The sequence below is a fragment of the Filicampus tigris genome, chromosome 7, assembly GCF_054856515.1.
Source record: "Filicampus tigris isolate MCC_2025a chromosome 7, RoL_Ftig_1.0, whole genome shotgun sequence".
Classification (NCBI taxonomy): domain Eukaryota; kingdom Metazoa; phylum Chordata; class Actinopteri; order Syngnathiformes; family Syngnathidae; genus Filicampus; species Filicampus tigris.
The window spans coordinates 223953-242696 of NC_141223.1; the positions used below are offsets into that span (position 1 = coordinate 223953).

General features: G+C 48.0%; 1 protein-coding gene across 3 annotated transcripts in view; it reads left to right on the forward strand.

Moving 5' to 3' along the window:
• The window catches only part of col4a4 (collagen, type IV, alpha 4), a 32904-nt gene that overhangs the window by 990 nt on the left and 13170 nt on the right, over positions 1-18744 (forward strand). For 2 of the 3 annotated variants that reach the window (XM_086035182.1, XM_086035180.1), the window contains exons 2-22: positions 28-395; positions 1167-1268; positions 5836-5875; positions 8674-8745; positions 11219-11353; positions 11618-11662; positions 11744-11860; positions 12378-12446; positions 12604-12639; positions 12766-12828; positions 12962-12997; positions 13162-13203; positions 13267-13347; positions 13436-13480; positions 13558-13620; positions 17171-17215; positions 17855-17908; positions 18000-18060; positions 18143-18247; positions 18350-18505; positions 18577-18666. In XM_086035182.1, coding sequence (XP_085891308.1) covers positions 73-395; positions 1167-1268; positions 5836-5875; positions 8674-8745; positions 11219-11353; positions 11618-11662; positions 11744-11860; positions 12378-12446; positions 12604-12639; positions 12766-12828; positions 12962-12997; positions 13162-13203; positions 13267-13347; positions 13436-13480; positions 13558-13620; positions 17171-17215; positions 17855-17908; positions 18000-18060; positions 18143-18247; positions 18350-18505; positions 18577-18666 — 1780 coding nt within the window. In that variant the 5' untranslated portion in view covers positions 28-72. The remainder of the gene's footprint in view (positions 1-27; positions 396-1166; positions 1269-5835; positions 5876-8673; positions 8746-11218; positions 11354-11617; positions 11663-11743; positions 11861-12377; positions 12447-12603; positions 12640-12765; positions 12829-12961; positions 12998-13161; positions 13204-13266; positions 13348-13435; positions 13481-13557; positions 13621-17170; positions 17216-17854; positions 17909-17999; positions 18061-18142; positions 18248-18349; positions 18506-18576; positions 18667-18744) is intronic. The other variant, XM_086035181.1, reaches the window with a different exon arrangement.

Sequence of the window (18744 nt, forward strand, 5' to 3'; positions counted from 1 at the left end):
AACTCTCTTTTGACGGCGCTTTCACAGCAGACTAAATCTTCAATTTCACGAGTCCTCCACGAGAGCAGACAGATGAGTCCAAAGAAGAGCTTCCCAAACATCTGCTTTTGCTCTGGAAAACAACGTCCTGGGTGCGTGTCGCCCCTGAGCAGCCGGACGGAGTCTTGCCTCGGGTGCCGCCGGCAGCTAGCGGCAGGCCAACAACAGCATGCCGCTCATGCTGGGTGCCTTCGGCTCAGTCGGCAGAGCGGCTTGGCCAGGGAGCCGAGGTTCGGCTGGTCCGATCTGGCCTGTTTTCTTTGCAGCACCAAAACCACAACAAAACCACGCCGGTCGCGGCGGTTTTGGGTTTGGCTTGCTTCCAGTAGGGAAAGATGGCAACGATTAAGCGCGCGGTAGGTGTCAGTCATTTCAAGCTATCCAAGCGTAGATTTCTGCGGCTTAACTCGAACATTTTTAGCGTGTATTCACACCTGCACTCTTTGGTCCGCTTTAAATGGACCAGGGCTCGTTTCCTACGCTGGTCCGGACCTTTATGCAAGTGTGAATGCACAAAAAGAAATGCCGCTGCGAACAAACAACCGGAGCGAGACCAAATATTTTGAGGTTCTCCCGGTGCGCTTGCAAACCGACTCTGTGCGCTTCGCTCCAGGTCTGAATACAAACCCCTGCCGATCGGCACCAAATGCAGGAGCCGAGCGACTTTTAGGCCTTAACAAGCCAGCGTAGGCCGGCAGAAAGTACAGTGCGAATACAAACCGCACCAAACAAACCAAAAAGTGTAAGTCCGCTTTTGTTCCAGACCAAAGAAGCGGACCAAAGGACTTTTGTGGTGTGAATACACCCTGGCCCCCTCAAACCGGACTAACGCTGTTCCGTATCGGAACGACTCCATTGTGACTCAAACCAAGAAGCCTTTCATCGGCAAGAGTCAAACTAAGATGGCTGCCAAATAAATAAAAAAAACAAGACCGCTTGTGTCAGGTGCCTCGTTTCTTGTGTTGTGTGACGCGTGTCATGTGACATGTGTCCCGCATCACTCGACATCTGATGTGGGTCATGTGACATGTTACATAACGTACAAAAAACAAAAACAAGCAAACCGAGCGAGCGAGCGACGGCACCCTCACTCACCCTGACGGCGGATGTGTTGACCTTGTGCGCAGCATCGCAGGCTCCTCATTGACTGGAGGAGGACGAGTGGGCGGGGCTTCTGATGAGCGGTCGACCGGGCTCTGCTTGACCTGCGGAAGCAACATGAGACTCAGGTACACAAACACACAACATTTACATGCACCACTGCACAACGTAGCGCCCGGCAAGCCTACGTCGATCTTGAGCACATGTGTCCACCTTGAGTGCCAGTATCGGATCCACCTGCACTACCTGGAATTGCCTGTGTGCACCGGTGACCACTTTGAGCACCTCCGACAACACACGCACTCTATTTAGCGTGGTTGACAAACTCAAAGAAATCAAATAGCGCCAGAACTTTGTGACCACTGGAAGTTTGGAATCTGATCGGATGGCCGTGACATGAGAGGTCCCTCAGGGTTCAGTCCTCAAAGCCCCTCAAATGTTGTCCAGTGGTGGCTATTACGGTTCTGCGAATGACACACAGCTTTACCTATGAATGTCCCCAAATGACAGCAATTCATTGGACGTGTTGTGTCACCGTCGAAAGCAACGTAACAACTGGACGAACCAAAATTCCCTTCAGGTAAACCAAAACAAAACTGAGGGCATTGTTTTGGGCTATAAAAATAGAGGGCTGCTGTCGATATACACTTGGCGTCAGTGGCTTTAAAAAACTATAGTTCAAGTCAAGTCAAGTCCAATTGATTTCTGTAGTCCTCAATCACAAGAAAGTCTCAAAGGGCTTCACATGTCCACAGTTGATGAATCACATCCCCTGATCTTAACCCCCAGGAGGGCAAAGAAAAAACTCCAAAACCCCCAACTGAGGAAAAATGAGAAAGCCTGAGAACGGACCACAGATGGGGAGTCCCCCATCCTGGACGATCAGGCTGCGATTTAAGCCGAGCGGGCAACATTGAACACAAATGATGATGCTATACACTTGTTGGTTAGGATAATGTGAAAGTCAATCAGATGAAGTGCTGCAGGAAGACGACTTGGCTGAAGTGGCTCCCTGGCCAGTTGGTCAATGCAGAAATCTCAGAGGATGTTGTCAACCTGTCATCTTCAGTAGCGTTCAGTTGCTGTAGAATCCAAGGGGCGAATTCATCATCACCTCATCCCCAAGCCAGAAAAGAGAATAGAAGCGGCAGTAAACAGGCCAACAAAAAGTTCGACTCGATGCAAAAAGTAGAGAAAGAAGTCTTGAGTCATGTTTGAAACATTTCTACTGAGGTTAGCGCCTCTAATATCCGCGGGTAGGGCATTCCAAAGCATCGGTGCCCGAATAGAAAACGCCCGTTGACCAGCGGACTTGTTTCTGGCTCTCGGGATCGCCAAAAGACCGGCGTTTTGCAAACGAAGGTTTCGGAACAGGACGTATAGTCTCACTAGGTCGACGAGATAGGAAGGCTCCAGGCTGTGCAATATCTCCTAGGTAAGTAGCAAAACCTTGAAATCGCATCTCAAGTGGACCGGGAGCCAATGCAAATTGGCTAGCGTCGGAGTAATAAGATCCAACTTTCTTCTCCGTGCCAGGAGTCTAGCTGCAGCATTTTGGACTAGCTGTAGACTTTTAATACTAGACATGAGAAGACCAGAGAGCAGAACGTTACTATAATCAAGGTGAGACGTAACAAATGCATGGGTTATAATTTCTGCGTGACTATTCGATAGAATTGGACGAATTTTAGCAAAACGCAGTTCTAGTAATGTTCTTAATGCGCAGTGGAAAAGACAGAGTTGAGTCCAAAATAACACCGAGATTTTTTGTTGAATCACTTTGGGTAATAGTACATTAATCGAGACTCAGAGTGGTGTCCTTAAATGGGTGCCGATGACGAGCAGGGCCAGTAGTCAACATCTCGGTTTTATCTGAGGTAAAAAGACAAAAGTTGAAAGACACCCATTGTTTAATCTCGGCAAGACAGGCCTCTAGATTACAGCAATTACGCAGGTTTGTTCCAGCGGCATATACACTCGGGTAGCATCAGCGTAACAGTGAAAACTAATGTTATATTTACGTACAGTACAGGCCAAAGGTTTGGACACACCTACCTTCTCATTCTATGCGTTTCCTTTATTTTCATGACTGTTTACATAGAAGATTCTCTTCTTCTGTCAATTGAAAATGACATCACAACTGCTCACAACGACCAATCACGGCTGACCTGTTTTCTGAATCCGAGCCGTGATTGGTCGTTGAGAGCAGTTGTGATGTCATTTTCAGTCGATAGAAGACAAAATGGCCGCCCCCAGAGATGGCTAAAAACAAGTGGATTAGCACTTATTCCACAAACGCAATATTTATCAGAACGCCCTCTTTCAACTAGTGGGCTGGCATAGAACATATTCTTTGAACAAACAATGTTTGCGCTGACTTCCCCCTTTAACTCCACGCGTTCATTCATAGTTTTGATGCCTTCAGTGACAATCTACAATGTAAATAGTCATGAAAATAAAGAAAACGCATTGAATGAGAAGTGTGTCCAAACTTTTGGCCTGTACTGTATAATATCACCGAGCGGAAACATGTAGATGCTAAACAAAAGGGGTCCAAGCACGTATCCCTGAGGGACTCCACATGTAACATTGCAAAACTCAGAACTCGCATTGCCATGAATTACACGGTGCGTCCTCTCTGAGAGGTAAGAATTAAACCAAGAAAGTGCTGAGCCTGAGATACCAACACACGCTTCAAGGCGTTCTAAGAGTATGTTATGATCGACGGCGTCAAAAGCAGCGCTAAGTTTGAGAAAGAGGAGTATTGATGAGGTGTCGGAGTCCACAGCAAAAGAGAAGATCATGAGTCACTTTAGCGAGGGCCGTCTCAGTCGAGTGGTCGGCTTTAAATCCTGACTGAAAAGCTTCAGATCGATTGATTGCTAGCGGGCATAAACGCAATAAACGGGAGGTTTGAATTACTGAGGTTCTCTGGATCGAGGTTTGGTCGCTTAAGCAGAGGTCAAATAACAGCGCTCTTAAAAGCTGCTGGTACAGTGCCCGAGGTGAGTGATAAACGAATGATATTTAGGGTGGAGGGTCCTAGGGTCGTAAAACAATTCTTTGCCAGGAAGCGGGTCGAGCACACAAGTTGTCGCACTAACTTGGTTTGTTTGGCTTTCAAGAGATACTCTTTTAAAGTGAGATAGGCTTGTCAGACAATTATCAGCCACAATACACCTGCTAACATGAGTATTTGCGGAATTCAACAGGGTTTTAGGAACGGAGTCCTTAATCTCGTCCCGAATGCGCTCAATCTTCTGCGTAAAGAATGGCATGAAGTCGTGAGCTGAACGGGAGGAGCTATTGGAGGTCGGCTGCTGTTTCGTTAGCATTGCCACTGTATCAAATAAATATTTAGGGTCGTTTTTATTTATAACAATTCATATGGAGAAACAATTAGTTTGGGCTAAAGCGAGTGCCTCTTTGCATATCAGTAAACTATCACACCATGCCCGATAGAAGACCTCAAGTTCAGTCGCACGCCATCTGCGCTCAGGCTTCCTACATTGTTTAAGTGTGCCAGTTTCCTCAGTAAACTACAGAGTCGGCCTCTTAGGACGAGTTTTAACTCTTGACGGTGTTTCGGAGTCAAGCGCATTTAACAGAGCAGCGTTAAAATCATTTGTGAGATTATCAATGGAACCGATAGAACTAGAACCAATATATATTATTGCAACGGTCCTCTTGCTGGACTCCCTCAAACCAACCAGAACAAAGAGATCACTTCATTCAAGTCACTCCGGTCCTAAAGGCTTGACACCGTAGAGTAGATTTGAAGATTCTGCGACCGGTCTAAAAATGGCTGAATGGTTTGAGTCCTGAATTGATTGTGGAAATGCTACTTGAATATCAACCCAGTAAGGCTCTGAGGTCTGCAAATGCGGGTCAATGAGTGGAGCCCAGGTTTCACAGCAAACATGGTGCGGCGGCATTTAGCTGTTATGCTGCACGCAAATGGAATAAGTTGCCACCAGAAATCAAGTCAGCCCCAAGTATAAATGCCCCAAATGTCAAAACTCTGTTGTTTTTGGTCTTGGAAGCATTCTTAGCCTCAATTTGACACGACGGTCTTTTAGTCGTTTCAGAAAGATGTTTTTTATGTCTGCCCTTTGCTTTTAAATGTCATTCAATCTTGTGCTTGCAAATGTGTTCAAATGTGGTCAGTCTACGTCTGTTGAGTCATTTGAATGTGCTACTTTTGTTTTCTTTGCTTTGCCTGAACGTCTTGAGCTGCTGTGTTTGTAAATGCTTTTTAGCTGTTGTGCTTTTGCTTGTGTGAAGCACATTGAGTTGCTTTGTGTTATGTATTTGCTAGTGCAGACAATCGCACAATCCATTGTAGAGTGAGGGGGACTACTTTTGCTTACTATAGGATACCACCAGGTGTGTTGCCTTCGCGGAGTGATCTCGAGTTGTACTGCAGCATCTGTTCAGTAGAAGAGTGTGTACATTATGTATGTGATAAACATAACACCTTGCGTATGAAACGTGCTCTATCAATAAAGTTTGAGTTGCCTTTGTCCACCTTCATCTACACTGATTGCCTTTACCCACCTTTACCCACCTGTGTCCACCGGTATCTCCCTTGACCAACTGTGTTCACTTGCACGACCTATGTCTACCTTGACCCATTGTGAATAGCTCGACTGCTTGTGTCTGCCGTTGACCCTCTATGTCCACCTGTGTCCACAGGTGCTTCCTGATGCTCCTGACCTGCACCACTGTGCTTGGAGTAAGTAGGACTTCTGCATCTCTCTCTTTGACCACTTACAAGATGTTAAACCTGTCCAATATCCAGACTTTTCAATCCAGGTCCACGAAGTAAACACCCTGCCGCAGTTTGCCTTTAGCCACAGGTGCTTCTACTCAACCGGCAGGTAAATAAGCTCGCTAACCTGTCGGTTGAGTGGCTAAAGCCAAACTGTGACAGTCTTTCTACTTTCTGGACCTGGTTTTGACACCTCTGCTAAAAATCAGACCGCGGACATATTGATATGATATGATATGATATGATATGATATGATATTGATATTGATATTGATATGCAAGACACAGTATGTGCTACATATGCCCCTCGATGAGCCGCCACCTTATCATGGTGGAAGGGTGTGCGTTCCAATGATAGATCCCAGGAGTTAAGTTGTCCGGGGCCTAATGCCCCCTAGCAGGGTCACCCAGGGCAGGCAGGTCCAGACAAAGTGAGGCTCGGCTTGACCTCCTATGATGTGCACTAACGTGGGAAGGTGTTTTCCATCGCCCGAACGTGGGTCACCAGGGCCCCCTCTGGAACCAGGCCTAGAGATGAGCGCCTGTTTGGCTGGGCCTGCACCCTCCATAGGCCTCCCTCTATCTCGGGCGGGGAGGGACGGGCGGTTGTCTGAACCAGGGGGTCTGAAACTCCGGTCCTCGAGGGCCGCCTTTCCTGCAAGTTTCCCACCTGCAACACACCTGATTGAAATGACCAGCTCATCAGCAAGTTCTGCAGGGGCCTGTTAACCATCACGATCATTTGAATCAGGTGTGTTGTAGGAGGAAACCTGGAAAACGTGCAGGGAGGCCGAGTTGGAGACCCATTGTCATGACCCCTTGCTTTTTGTGCTTTGCCACACAGCAGCTCAGAAGTATGCCGATAACCACTGTTAACCAATTTGGCATGATTTAGGGCTCATTACCCCATGGTGGATCATATAGGAATCCTTCTCCTTCTCCTTTTTGTGTTTTGTTGTCTTGTCTTGTTTTGTTTTGTTTTTTTAGGACTACCCCAAATATTGTCTCGTTTTGTTGAATGGACTGCTTTTGCTCCAGGGGCTGCTCATCTCTGACTGATTGAGTCCAAACGAAGAAGTCATTTCATTGAGTAGCCGTAGCCCCACCCCTTGAGATCAAATGTATTATCAGTCCTACTTATTGGCCTGGTGCAGAAAAAAAGAATTGAAATAAAACTCAATTCCCATTCAGAATTGAACGTCCACTTCAAGCTCCAAATGACGTCCAGCTTTGGTGTCCATCTTGAAAAATGTGAGCCGGCATCGCAAAACGAGGCACAGTGCGCCATGTGTGAAAAATGAGGTTTGGGCATAATCCAAAAGAGAGTGATGGCAGCTTTCCAATGATTGTCAGTATCAAGCATTGCGCTACGCACCTCCTTCCATCTTCATTACTCATGACAGTCCCATCCCAGCTATGAGTTGGGCAGGCAGGTACAAAGTGGCCGCTTTCTGAAAAAGTGAGCTGTCAGCGAGCTGCGTGTCGAATGCCATGCTCCTTTCACAATTTTGCACGACGGTTGGTGGCCGAATCTGCTCCACAAGCAGGACCTGCGGTACGGAGCACACGGACACTGTGGACCACCTACTGTGTAGGCTACATGTGAGTGGACATAGCGTGCACAGATGCCGCAGGATACCTGCAAGCGGCACATGCGTCCGACTTATGTTGGACATGTTGTATGCAGTGCACGTAGAGGACGCGCGTCTGGCCAAAGTCACAGCGAGCGGTGGCAGTCATTTTCACATTCCTGCTGCTGATAGAAACGCTTGACTGCTAACTTGGTTGACACAACGCGGCAGGAATGCAGCCCGCAACACAAACACTGATGCATGATGTGAATCTGGGAAGCTGACAATCTGACCATCTGACAATCGGACCATCTGTCTGCCGGGAGCGGCGCTCGGCTCGCGCTGAACCCGACTCGCCCGACACGCTACTTTTGGCGTCGTGCGTGTCACGCAGACATCCACGCGTTAAACTGCGACGCCGTCTCTCTTCGCCATGATGTCATTCCTACGCAATGCGTTCGCCACCGTAGTCAGTGTGACGTCACGTCCTCTTTACAGAGACACCGTATTCTCCAATCATGATGACGTCAAACAAGATGTCGTTGACGTTGACACGTGACCCTGTATTGACGTCGCGCCGCCATGCCATACGTATTGTACTGACCACCATGTCATTGACGATTCCTATTTCCAGTGATGCCGTGATGACACAACATTGTGCTCACCATGGCCGCGATGGTACGTCGCGCGTGTTATCGTGTTGTTATATTGACAATGCGTAATGGGTTAGGGCTAGGGTCAGCCATTATTGAACAGAGGTGGCCATTCAGTCGGACCGACGCGCCGGTCCATCCACCCGTCACTAACCGATGCCCGGTTTGCGGACGACTGACGAATGACCGGATATTTGTTTTAAATGACGGACTACGCTCTGACGGAAGTGGACTTTTGTCCGTCAGAGTAATCATCAGCAACCGTGTCAAGACCTCTCAGTCCGTCACTGATGGAAGCCCGTTATGCTGACGTGCTTTTTGGGGGTGGGGGGACGGACTGACGGACTGACTGACGGAAGGACTGACCAGCTAACGATTTGGTAATTTGGTTCGGCTTGGAAAAATGACGGGCTGACGAATGGAGGACAGGTACCCGGGCCACTGGTTAAATGCCCACCTCTGTGATTGACGATGATGTCATATGCATGATGATGTCATCCGTGATGTCATATTGCTGCTCCCGATGTGACTGTCTCCAGGGTGACGACACGGAGCCGTGCGCTGGGCGAGACTGTTCCGCCTGTCGATGCTTTCCAGCTAAGGGAGCCAGGGTAAGACTGCGCCTATGACACAGCACAACTAATTACGGCTCGTCAAACCTCAAGCACAACTTGGCAACACAACGAATCACAAACTTACAGTCCAGCAAATATTTTCAAACCGTTTGACCTTTTTAGGGCTCAAAACACAACTATGAAGATCAAGACCACATCCAGAATTTAAGGGCAGAACGGAGACATTCCAGTCCAGAACCTTGCCCGTGAGGTCCAGAAATTAGACCAGATCTTAAGACAGCGACGTTCAGCGCAAAGCACAGCATGGTTAAATTTAAAACTTAATCAGTGACTTTCAGAGTGTAGAGCAGAACTTGGATTGTGATGTCCAGACGTTAGATGGTTCCATCCAGAAGAGAGATGACAACTTTGTAATCGTGAAGTGTAATCATCGTCATTGTAATTGAATTTCGAATCATTGCACAGCCCTAATCCAGAATTTAGCCAGTGATATCTGGAAATGAGAAAGCCATCTCAAGAAGTAAGCCGCTGACATCCAGAAGATAGACAGTGACGTCCAGAAATCAGCCAGTGATGATCAGAATTTAGACCAAAACTTAGCCCGTGGCATCCCAAAGCTGAACAGTCACGGACAAAACTTTGATCAAAACTCCAACGTACATTGACTTCCTCAGTTCCAACAGTGACATCCAGAAGTCAGTGTTCAGAGCTTGAGACAGTGACTACTTTGGCATCCGGACTTTAGCCAGTAACGTACACAACTTAGACCAGAAGTTAGCCAGCCGAGTCCAAAGGCTATCCGCTTCTGTCCAGAACTTAAGACAGTGCCTGATTTCAAAACGAGTTATCCACCATTTTGTTGTGTGGAGGACATTCAGCATTTCCCTGGTTTCGGTCAGAACGGCCCTCTGAGGAAAACGGGAGCTACAACGGCGACAAACATTACTTTGACACCCTGGGCCCTGATTTAAGGTCAAGTTGGAGGCCAAGGGTACTAACTGCCTCAAATGTGTGTGTGTGTGTGGGTGGTGGTGGGGGGGGGGTGCGTGGGTGTGTGTGTGTGGGTGCGTGAGGGAATGTGCGTGTGTGTGAGGGCATGTGCGTGTGTGTGTGTGTGTGTGCTTGTTTTCAGACACAAACACACACAGGCACATATACTTGCAGTTTTCACATCACCTTATTGTCGGATGTTACGAAAATCAACTGATTGTGTGTGTGCGTGTGTGCGTGCATGTGTTTGTGTTTGTACAGCTGGGGGCCGCAGACAGACAGAAAGCGTTACGACAAAGCGTCTGTCTCACTGATTTCACACGTCAATAATTCTAGAGAAAGCTGGAGAGGGCAAAAACTAACAGAGATCAGACCTGTCACATCTCATCACACGCACGCACACACACGCGCACACACACACACACACACTCGGTATGCTGTTGTTGGGCCTCTGTCTATCCTCTTACGGTCACGTTGGTGTGCGTTGATAAGAATTCTTCTTAGTACTGCTATTGTTTATAATGTCCTTTATGTGAATTCAGTTCAGTTTAAGAGGAATAACCAAACTTTTTGGGTCCAGCGAGAGAAATGTTTCCAAAAAGCCCTTTGTGTCCCTAGCACGAAAACAAGTACCATATGAACCCCTAACAATTCAAACGTTTTTGAACATTTTGAAGGAAGAAGTCAAAAATGTTACCATAACATCTTCAGATGTGAGAATCAAGTTAAAAAAAACACCCGCGCGCACGGACATGCAGGAAACCTGCTGGATGAAACATGCTAGGTAGGGATCCACAACCTCCGAACGTGTTAAGCTCATAGGAGGGAGGGAATACGAGCCGTAAACATGACGTCACTTGCCTTGGCTGCAGCAACCACAACTTGAACGTGAACGTAAACAAACAGTATGAGTTGAGTCCTCTCTCAGCAGTTAGTCGGTCCCTTTTGTTTGTCAGCAACTCCACAAACACTCCCTCAAGTGTTTTGGAAGCCAACCGGTCCATTCAATTGGACGCCAGCACTCTCGTCCCTCGGCATATCACAAACTCCGGGTTGCAGTCTTGGCTGAGGGGAGGATGCAAGGCGGCAGTTCCTCCAGGTGTACGTGAAAGAAAGGTCCACTAGCGTCGATGAAATAGCAAAGTGGGAACAAGTACAACGAAGGAGAAAAAAACAAAGAACTGAAAGAGATAGTGAACGGGAGCCGCTGCAGTCGGCCGGCTGACTCTCAGCAGTCTGAAGTGACTCAAGCACCAGACAAAATTGCAAAGCCTCGGGAACAAACTTGTAATCGTCCAAGGTAAATTCCTAACATTGATTGTGCGTTCGGGTCAAAGTTTAACGAGTGAAGGAAATCATATTTCATTTCAAAAATACAACTTTATCCTCATGATGATACTCCCTTTGTTGTCCCCCCCAAAACCCTCACTCATTTGCAGACCACGGATGAGCTCCAGTTTGAGAAGCCGTGCACTGGAAATGGCCCTGACACAGCTTTGTCTCTGCTTGGTTTCCTCAGGGGTATCCAGGGTCTCTTGGGCGTCAGGGTTCTCAGGGGCCCCCAGGCTTCCCGGGCCAGCAGGGTCCTCCAGGAGAGAAAGGCAAGCGGGGGGCTGAAGGCCCAGCAGGACCCCGGGGACCAAAGGGAGACATGGTGAATAAACATACGGCGAACCCTGTTCATCGTAGGGAGACGCAATCCAGATCCGTCCACCATAGTTGAAAATTTGCAATAAACAGAAACAAGACTCCCACAAACTTCAAACATTTTCAGACTTCAACTTTGTCAAACACACATATTCCAGGATTCCTGTTGTCACCGTTTAACACCACTTTGAGGAAACAAAAAGAAGAAACCGCTCTGTAAAAGAAAATGCTTCTAACGCGATATGACTTTGCTGTTTTGTTCTTTTTTCAGGGAGCTGTTGGTGTTCCTGGATTTCCTGGTTTAGAGGGAGTCCCGGTAGGAAGCCCTGGAATCTTAATTTGCACGATTGAGACATTCATTCCTGGATGTCCATCTTTGCTTTGTTTGTGTAATCAGGGTCACCCGGGCCCAGCCGGCGGTCCCGGTTTTCCAGGTGTGGACGGATGTAACGGGACTAGAGGAAGGCAGGGAAATCCTGGACTACCTGGAGAACAAGGGCCTCGTGGTGAAGTGGTCAGAACTACAGACTGGTCTACATCTTAGAGTCACAACCAAGAGCACATGAATGAGACTGCAACACGTCAGCTAGACCGCAACACCATCACTAGACCACGACACATAAACTAGACCACAAGAAACCTGACTTGAACCACAACACCTGAAATCGCCCTCTTATGTAGACATTAAAAAAATAAATTAAAAAAAACAACTGTGACGGAAAACAAATCTGACCTACACCGCAACACCTGAAATAGACCACATGAGCAAACCTAGACTATACTTTAGCAGATACGCAACCGACCGCAACACCTGACGTAGACTACATGATTAGACCTTGACAATGTGAGGTCTCGTGGTTCTTCTTCAGTGGTTTCCCTAAGAAAGCAGCAGATGTTTTGTTTTTCGTTTTTTGCCACAGAATCATGTGCAGGTCAAAATAATACATGCCAGCAATGCCTCATTGGTTGATTTTCTTGATTGGATGCGTGATTGATTGGTTGACTGGCTGGCTGGCTGCCTTGTGTCGCAGGGTTTTCAAGGACTAAAGGGATTTCCAGGAGATCCAGCCTTCTTCTTACTCCAGTACCCTGGAGTCCCTGTGAGTGGTCTCCACATCACGCATCAAATGTTCAGCACAACCTCATTGTCTTGTGTGCTTTTATAGTCCCGCCCACATTGTCCTTTCCAACAAGCTTATTGGCTGACGGATGCAATGACCCTGTCTGTAACCTTTGCACCGTCTTTACGTCCGACAGGGTGACGCCGGCCTCGGGGGACTTCCTGGTCTGCCGGTGAGATCACCATTTGCTTGTCTGCCCGCCGTCGCGTGTGTCTGACTTCCTGTCCGCTGATTTGCTGCTTGTCAGACTTCCTGTCTAAAAGTCTGGCTGTCCATCTGACCTCCTGTCTGTCTGCAGGGTGGACCGGGTGCCAGAGGTTTAACTGGATTCATGGGTCGTGTTGGTCCTGACGGAGTAAATGTGAGAACATTTTCATGAACTATTTCAATATCCTTATACCAATGAACTATGACAGCGTGTGTGTGGTTGTGTGTTTGCCTGCGTGTGTGTGTGTTTGGGGCACATGTGTGGGTGTGCGTGCGTGCATGTGCAGGGTCTCACTGGCCTGCCAGGTTCCAGAGGTCTACCTGTAAGTATCCCCTCAGATGACTTTTGTTTGTATCTCTGAATGTACAGTAGCTCTTTTTGTTGGGAACCAAGAGAAGAAGAGGAAGAAGAAGAAGAAGAAGAAGTAGTGTTCGAATAGTGGAGTAAGTAATAAATGATGCGGAGGAGTTTGTTTTTCTGTTTCAGGGCGAACGAGGTCGATCGGTGCTGGGACCAAAAGGAGACGAGGTACAAATTAGTAATGGCCAATTTTGTGACATGACAGCAGGTGTTAACCGGTGTCATCCGCAGGGGGAACAAGGCTTACAGGGCCCTCCGGGGCCGTATGAGTATGTAGACCCCCCAGGGGACTTTTACATCAAAGGAGAGCAGGTGACTGCACTTTGGCCAATCACTCTCCAGCAGTCATCTTTTCAAGCGCTGGCTCTAACCAACGTTGTGTCTTCTGTTGCTTGGTCAGGGTCCAACAGGGCCTAAAGGGGTGTGTGGAGCTCAAGGCCTGCCAGTAAGTCCACTCCAGGCTTCTATTGCGTCCTTGGACTGAGCTTCGTCAGATCTAATTCTGCCCGCCTGGACTTTCAGGGTCTGGATGCCTTTCCTGGCGTCAAGGGAGAGAAGGGAATTGTGGGACTTCCCGGACCCAGGGTGAGGCATCCTTCTTTGGTGGTCCTGCTGGCTGTGTGTAGGATGTAGAAGGGAAAGTGAGAGTTCAGATGGTGGTCAAATTGCGTCAAGGGAAGATGTCGGGCCTGATGTACTACTGGCGGCCGTACAGCGCGTAATTGCTGCTGAACCTGACTTGGACTGGACCATCACCAGAAACGATAGTTAGTTCATTCAGCCATTACGTCTACTCAAGTGCTGCAACGGAAAACTGCGACCCCGTATTGTGTCTTCAGGCTCCTCAAACAGTGTCTTGTCTGTTATCACTTTTCTTCAACCATCAAACCATAGCGTGATGGTCAAGGAGGAAGCAAGTTGGCCCATAGAGAGGATGTGGTCAAGAGGAGAGGAGAGGAGGAGTGTGGCTATATTGAGAAGCTGCTTCATTGACTGGATGTGTCAGTGCGACATCGCTTGCTCGCATTTTGCCGACAGAGACTGCAAGCTTCGCTGTTGCTTTTACAGGCACTGGGGCTGAGCGATTTATTGTTTCTGGACCGAAATCGCGATCTCAGACAACGCGATTTCAAGATCGTTCAACCTGCGTTTTTTCCAATGGGCTGTTATCCCCCACACTCATCAATCAGCGGCATGCTATGCACTCATTTAAAAAAATTAAAACCAAGTGTTGTCCCGCTGTCACCCATACTCCCCAAAGTCAGGTCTTTTGCGTCTGCTTGGCAGTGCTAGCCGCTAAGCTTGCTACCTTGCTTGCTCCGCAGCAGCGCAGACTTTATCTATATCTTATGTAAGACCGTGCGCAGCAGCGGCAGGGAGCCGCTTGATGCTGATCCTTTCCTGCGTGGTGACAAATAAACGACCCGACTAAAAAGTAACACTTTCACCAAGGAGGCGAACGAGGAGTCGCTAAGCATGCTAATTGCAGAGTCGGGAAAGACCCAAAATACTGTAAGTGTACATTAGACTTTTCACAGAAGTCTGGCTACAACCATCTTTCGTCCGGAGAGCGAGCACCTACGAACAGAAAATGTGTATTACGACAAATAGGTATCTAGGCACAAAATAAGACGACAGCTACATTAGCAATTTAGCACACTCTCAAATACCGGAAGACGCGAAGGCAGGGGTGTCAAAGTCAAATGGACGGAGGGCCAAATAAAAAAAAAATTGCGAATGTTCATTGAAATGTTTCAAAATGTCCAGATTGGATCGCCTGCTGCTGATGCCACGCTTTATATTTCTGTAATATATTTCTTTGCCTCTGTTCGTCACCCCCCCCGGCTGTTCTGTTTTTATCTTCGGAGTTACTAAATACAAAATAAAATAAAGTACATTACCGCTACTTTTGCGAGGCAGCTCTACGTCACTTCCGTTTGCGTTTCTCCTGCTAAACTGGAAACAATTTCTTGGTTGACTTGGGCAGCAAGAATGATTGAACTGTACATAATGTGAAGTAAAACGGAGAGGATCGTATGATTGGTATGATGTCTCCAGCTGACTCTATTTTAGAGTGGAAATGTATGAAATAATTGGTCAAAATAATTGTATTTGCAAAAGGACTTAGCCCTAACGGGCACAGTACATAAAAGGAGAGTTAAGTATTGTGCAACACAATACACGGATACTGTATTTGTATGGCTCGGCAGCGGTGCGGTGGCCGGCTGGGTTTTGCTCCCTTGAAACCCCGAAATGTATTTTTGGCCCGTGTGAAAGCTCATGGGCGGCATGGCTCAGTGGTAGAGTGGTCGTCTCCCAACCGAGAGGTTGTGGGTTCGATCCCCAGCCATTGTGACCATGCCGAGGTATCCTTGAGCAAGATATCGAACCCCCGGTTGCTCCTGATGCTGCGTCATCAGTAGGTAAATGAGGTGCAGTGTGAAGCGCTTTGAGTACCAAAGGTAGAAAAGTGCTATACAACTGACAGTCCATTTACCAGGTGCATTTCGATTGGCTGCACATCTGCCACGTCGCAACACCGCACAACGGCCATTCAACGTTCAAATTTGACAACCGGTGGCCGACCCGCGGCCACTCACGAAAACTCGATTGCCAAAGGCCGCATGCTGCGCAAGAGTTGCGGTCGGCTTCGGCGGCATCGCCCAGTGTGCGGCAGCCTTCGAGGTTTGCACGTGCAAAAACTTTGAATGCTCACGCAAAGAGATGTCGAACCCGAGCTCATAAGCGGGCACACCCAGAATGCGCCTGCCAAACACGGCAAATCGCAGCGCAGTTCATTTGGAGCATTCTGGGAGAGGCGTATGCGAATAGAGGAATTTAGCAGGCCTGATGTGACCGCTCACACCCGGGACGAATTGCAAAGGCTGATTTTTCGTCCTTAAACGGCTCGACGGGAGGCCACGTGCAAACCAGCACGCGGAGCGGTGCCAGCATAGTGCAGGCAAAATGAGAGGCGGCGGGGAGAACATTTTTCAAACCTCCATCTACACGGGTAAAGGAAGCGCGCTTCTTTCAGATGCCCACACTCGCTTGATTGCTCGGCACGTATGGACTGCCATAAAACTAGAAGCAACAAACGTTTTTCAGGCAATCACAATCAATAGCTGACAGCTGTTGCTTTGGCACAAGTGCCCTAGAAATAAACAACCCCCCGAAAAATCAGATAGAGTGAGCGTCTGCTAAAGCAGCAGCAGAGAAATCAAAGTCTGCCGCAAGATCCTACGCCCTTGTCTTTCTCTGTCGATTCCGCTCATGACATTCGGCATACGGCACCCAAACAAGAAGCGGTTGTTCGCAAAAAATATTTTTCAGATAAAACAAGGTTTCCAGAAAAGCAGAATTATAGATAAATATTTATACTCTATATGATATGCATATCAATACAATAAGAAAATGAAACAGACATGACACAGACTTTGGCCGTTGTCCTGGCAACCCAACAAGCAGTAATATCAGCCTCAGCCACAAAAGCCGACAACAATCCGAAAGACAGATGATTGCGACGTCTCGTCTATGCAGCTGTGGAGCTTGTAAGGGAATCGGAGGGCTGACTGCTCACCGCTCACTAGAAGGAGTCATGCATGTCAGCGGGGACAAAGCTCCCCTGCGTTTCCTGCGCCTCTTGCCCGTCAGTCGGCCCATTACGGTCGTGCCCGACTTCTCCCAGAGCAGGTTTGCGGGTTTGCTGAGCTGAAGTCAGCGTCACGCAGGTCAGGACGCTACATCCAACTGCCACAGACTCGGGATCTGTTCATTCAAACAAAAGAAGGCTTTGACATGCCCGCCGGCTTCCCCAAAGTCATCAGTGGGAAAGATTTCTTTTGGGTGACTCGGTTTGTGTGGTTGGTTGTTTGCCTCCTCCACTAACACTTCCAATTCCATCACGTCAGACTTGGTATTGTGATTGTGGTGCTCTCCCAAGTGTCCAAAAAGCATCACCGCTACCTACGCAAAGCGCAAAACCATCCTTTAGAAAAGCCTTCTCCACCACTTTTAAACATGGTGCCAACAAGGCCCTGCGCACATTCTTTGAGAGTGAGTGAACGTTCAATTTAGCGCAATCCACTATTGCGTGACCTGAGCAAATCCGGCCCTTTGTGTCTGTGGTCTTCAGGGACTCCCAGGACGCTCTGGTCTACCCGGTTACAAAGGAGCTAAGGTGAGTAGAAGGTGCACTCCCACTAAAGCGCAGTTCATAGCTAACTTCCCTCAAGACCAGCTATGTCTAACCCTTCTTTGCATGATACGTTAGCATTAAGTTAGCAGACATTTCTTTCAATGAAATGATGTGAAGCATTTTGGTCTTTCAATATACAATGTAAAGTTCTCTGTGATCTCATGTGTCAGTTTCACAGAAAACTGGGAGTGACAAACAGCTTTGTCTCTTATTTGGGGAACTGCCCAGGCCAGAAAGTCTTCCTCTTTTCCTTTCCTCAAAGTGATCTTATATGCTAGTGTCCCCTTTTTTAACATTTGGGCAGGGGCAGGCAAGACAAGGCAACTTGATTGTAATAGCGCACGTCATACGCAAGGTAGCTCAATGTACTTCACAACGTTAAGAATACAACTGCAAAGGTATTTACAAACAAAATAATTGAAGACATTTGAAAGAAAAGACCTTCATCATAGATTTGGGGGGGAAACTGTTTTTAACCTGGATTTAAGAAGGTGAGAACAGGCGGAAGCAATGCTTTAAAAGTGTGTTTCTCATTTGTTAAGTGGCAAATTATTGATTGATGTGATTAATTATGGTGATGGGGAAGCTCAGGTGTCCACAAAACGTGTGAATGTGTTTCAGGGCGCTGTCGGAAGTTCTGGTCTTCCAGGTCTGATCGGACAAGAAGGTCCAAAGGTTGGTTGGTGATGGGTTCAAACACCCTCTGGTTGCCATGGAGATGAGTCACACGCGTGGCGTATATGATATACATTGTTTGTATTCCCAGGGCATGATGGGAGATCCTGGTCCCAAAGGCCTACCTCAGGAAATTGTCATCACACTTCCGGGTAGACGTCCACACACATACACGCACCGATCAATTTTCTTCACATGCGACTCTTCACACGCAGATGCTCGTTTGTCCTCAAGGTGATACTGGAGATCCAGGTACTCCGGGACCGAGGGGACCTCCAGGAGATGGCGGTTTCATGGGAACACAAGGGCCTCGAGGATCCCCTGGCGGGTCCATACCAGGTCCGAGCACAGCAAGACTGTCGTCACACGACTTTTCAGGATAACCATTCGACTCATTCAGGAACTTTACTTGACCGACAAGCTTTTGCCAACTCCGATCAGGACCAGCAGGTATGGTGGGAGCGAGGGGGATTCCAGGAAGCAAAGGAGACAAAGGCGATCCCGGTCAGGTTTTCAGAGATCAAGCATTTCCTGGGGAAATTGGAAGACCTGGAAGCCCAGGACCCGGAGGAGCAAAAGGACAACCGGGGAGGCCAGGTAAGCTGGTGTTTGTTTGGGAAAGAACACTTCCTCTTTCCACTATGCTGGCATTTCAGTTTTCCCTACAGGCTACTACTGCCTTCCTGGAGTGCCTGGAGAATCTGGAGAACCTGGTGAACAAGGGCCCTCTGGTGCCCCAGGTGATCGCGGATTCAAAGGTCAATATTTAGGCTCCAGTGATTCCAGTCATTTGTGTAGAATGTGGAGTAAGATGCAACAGAATGTGTTTTGGGGCA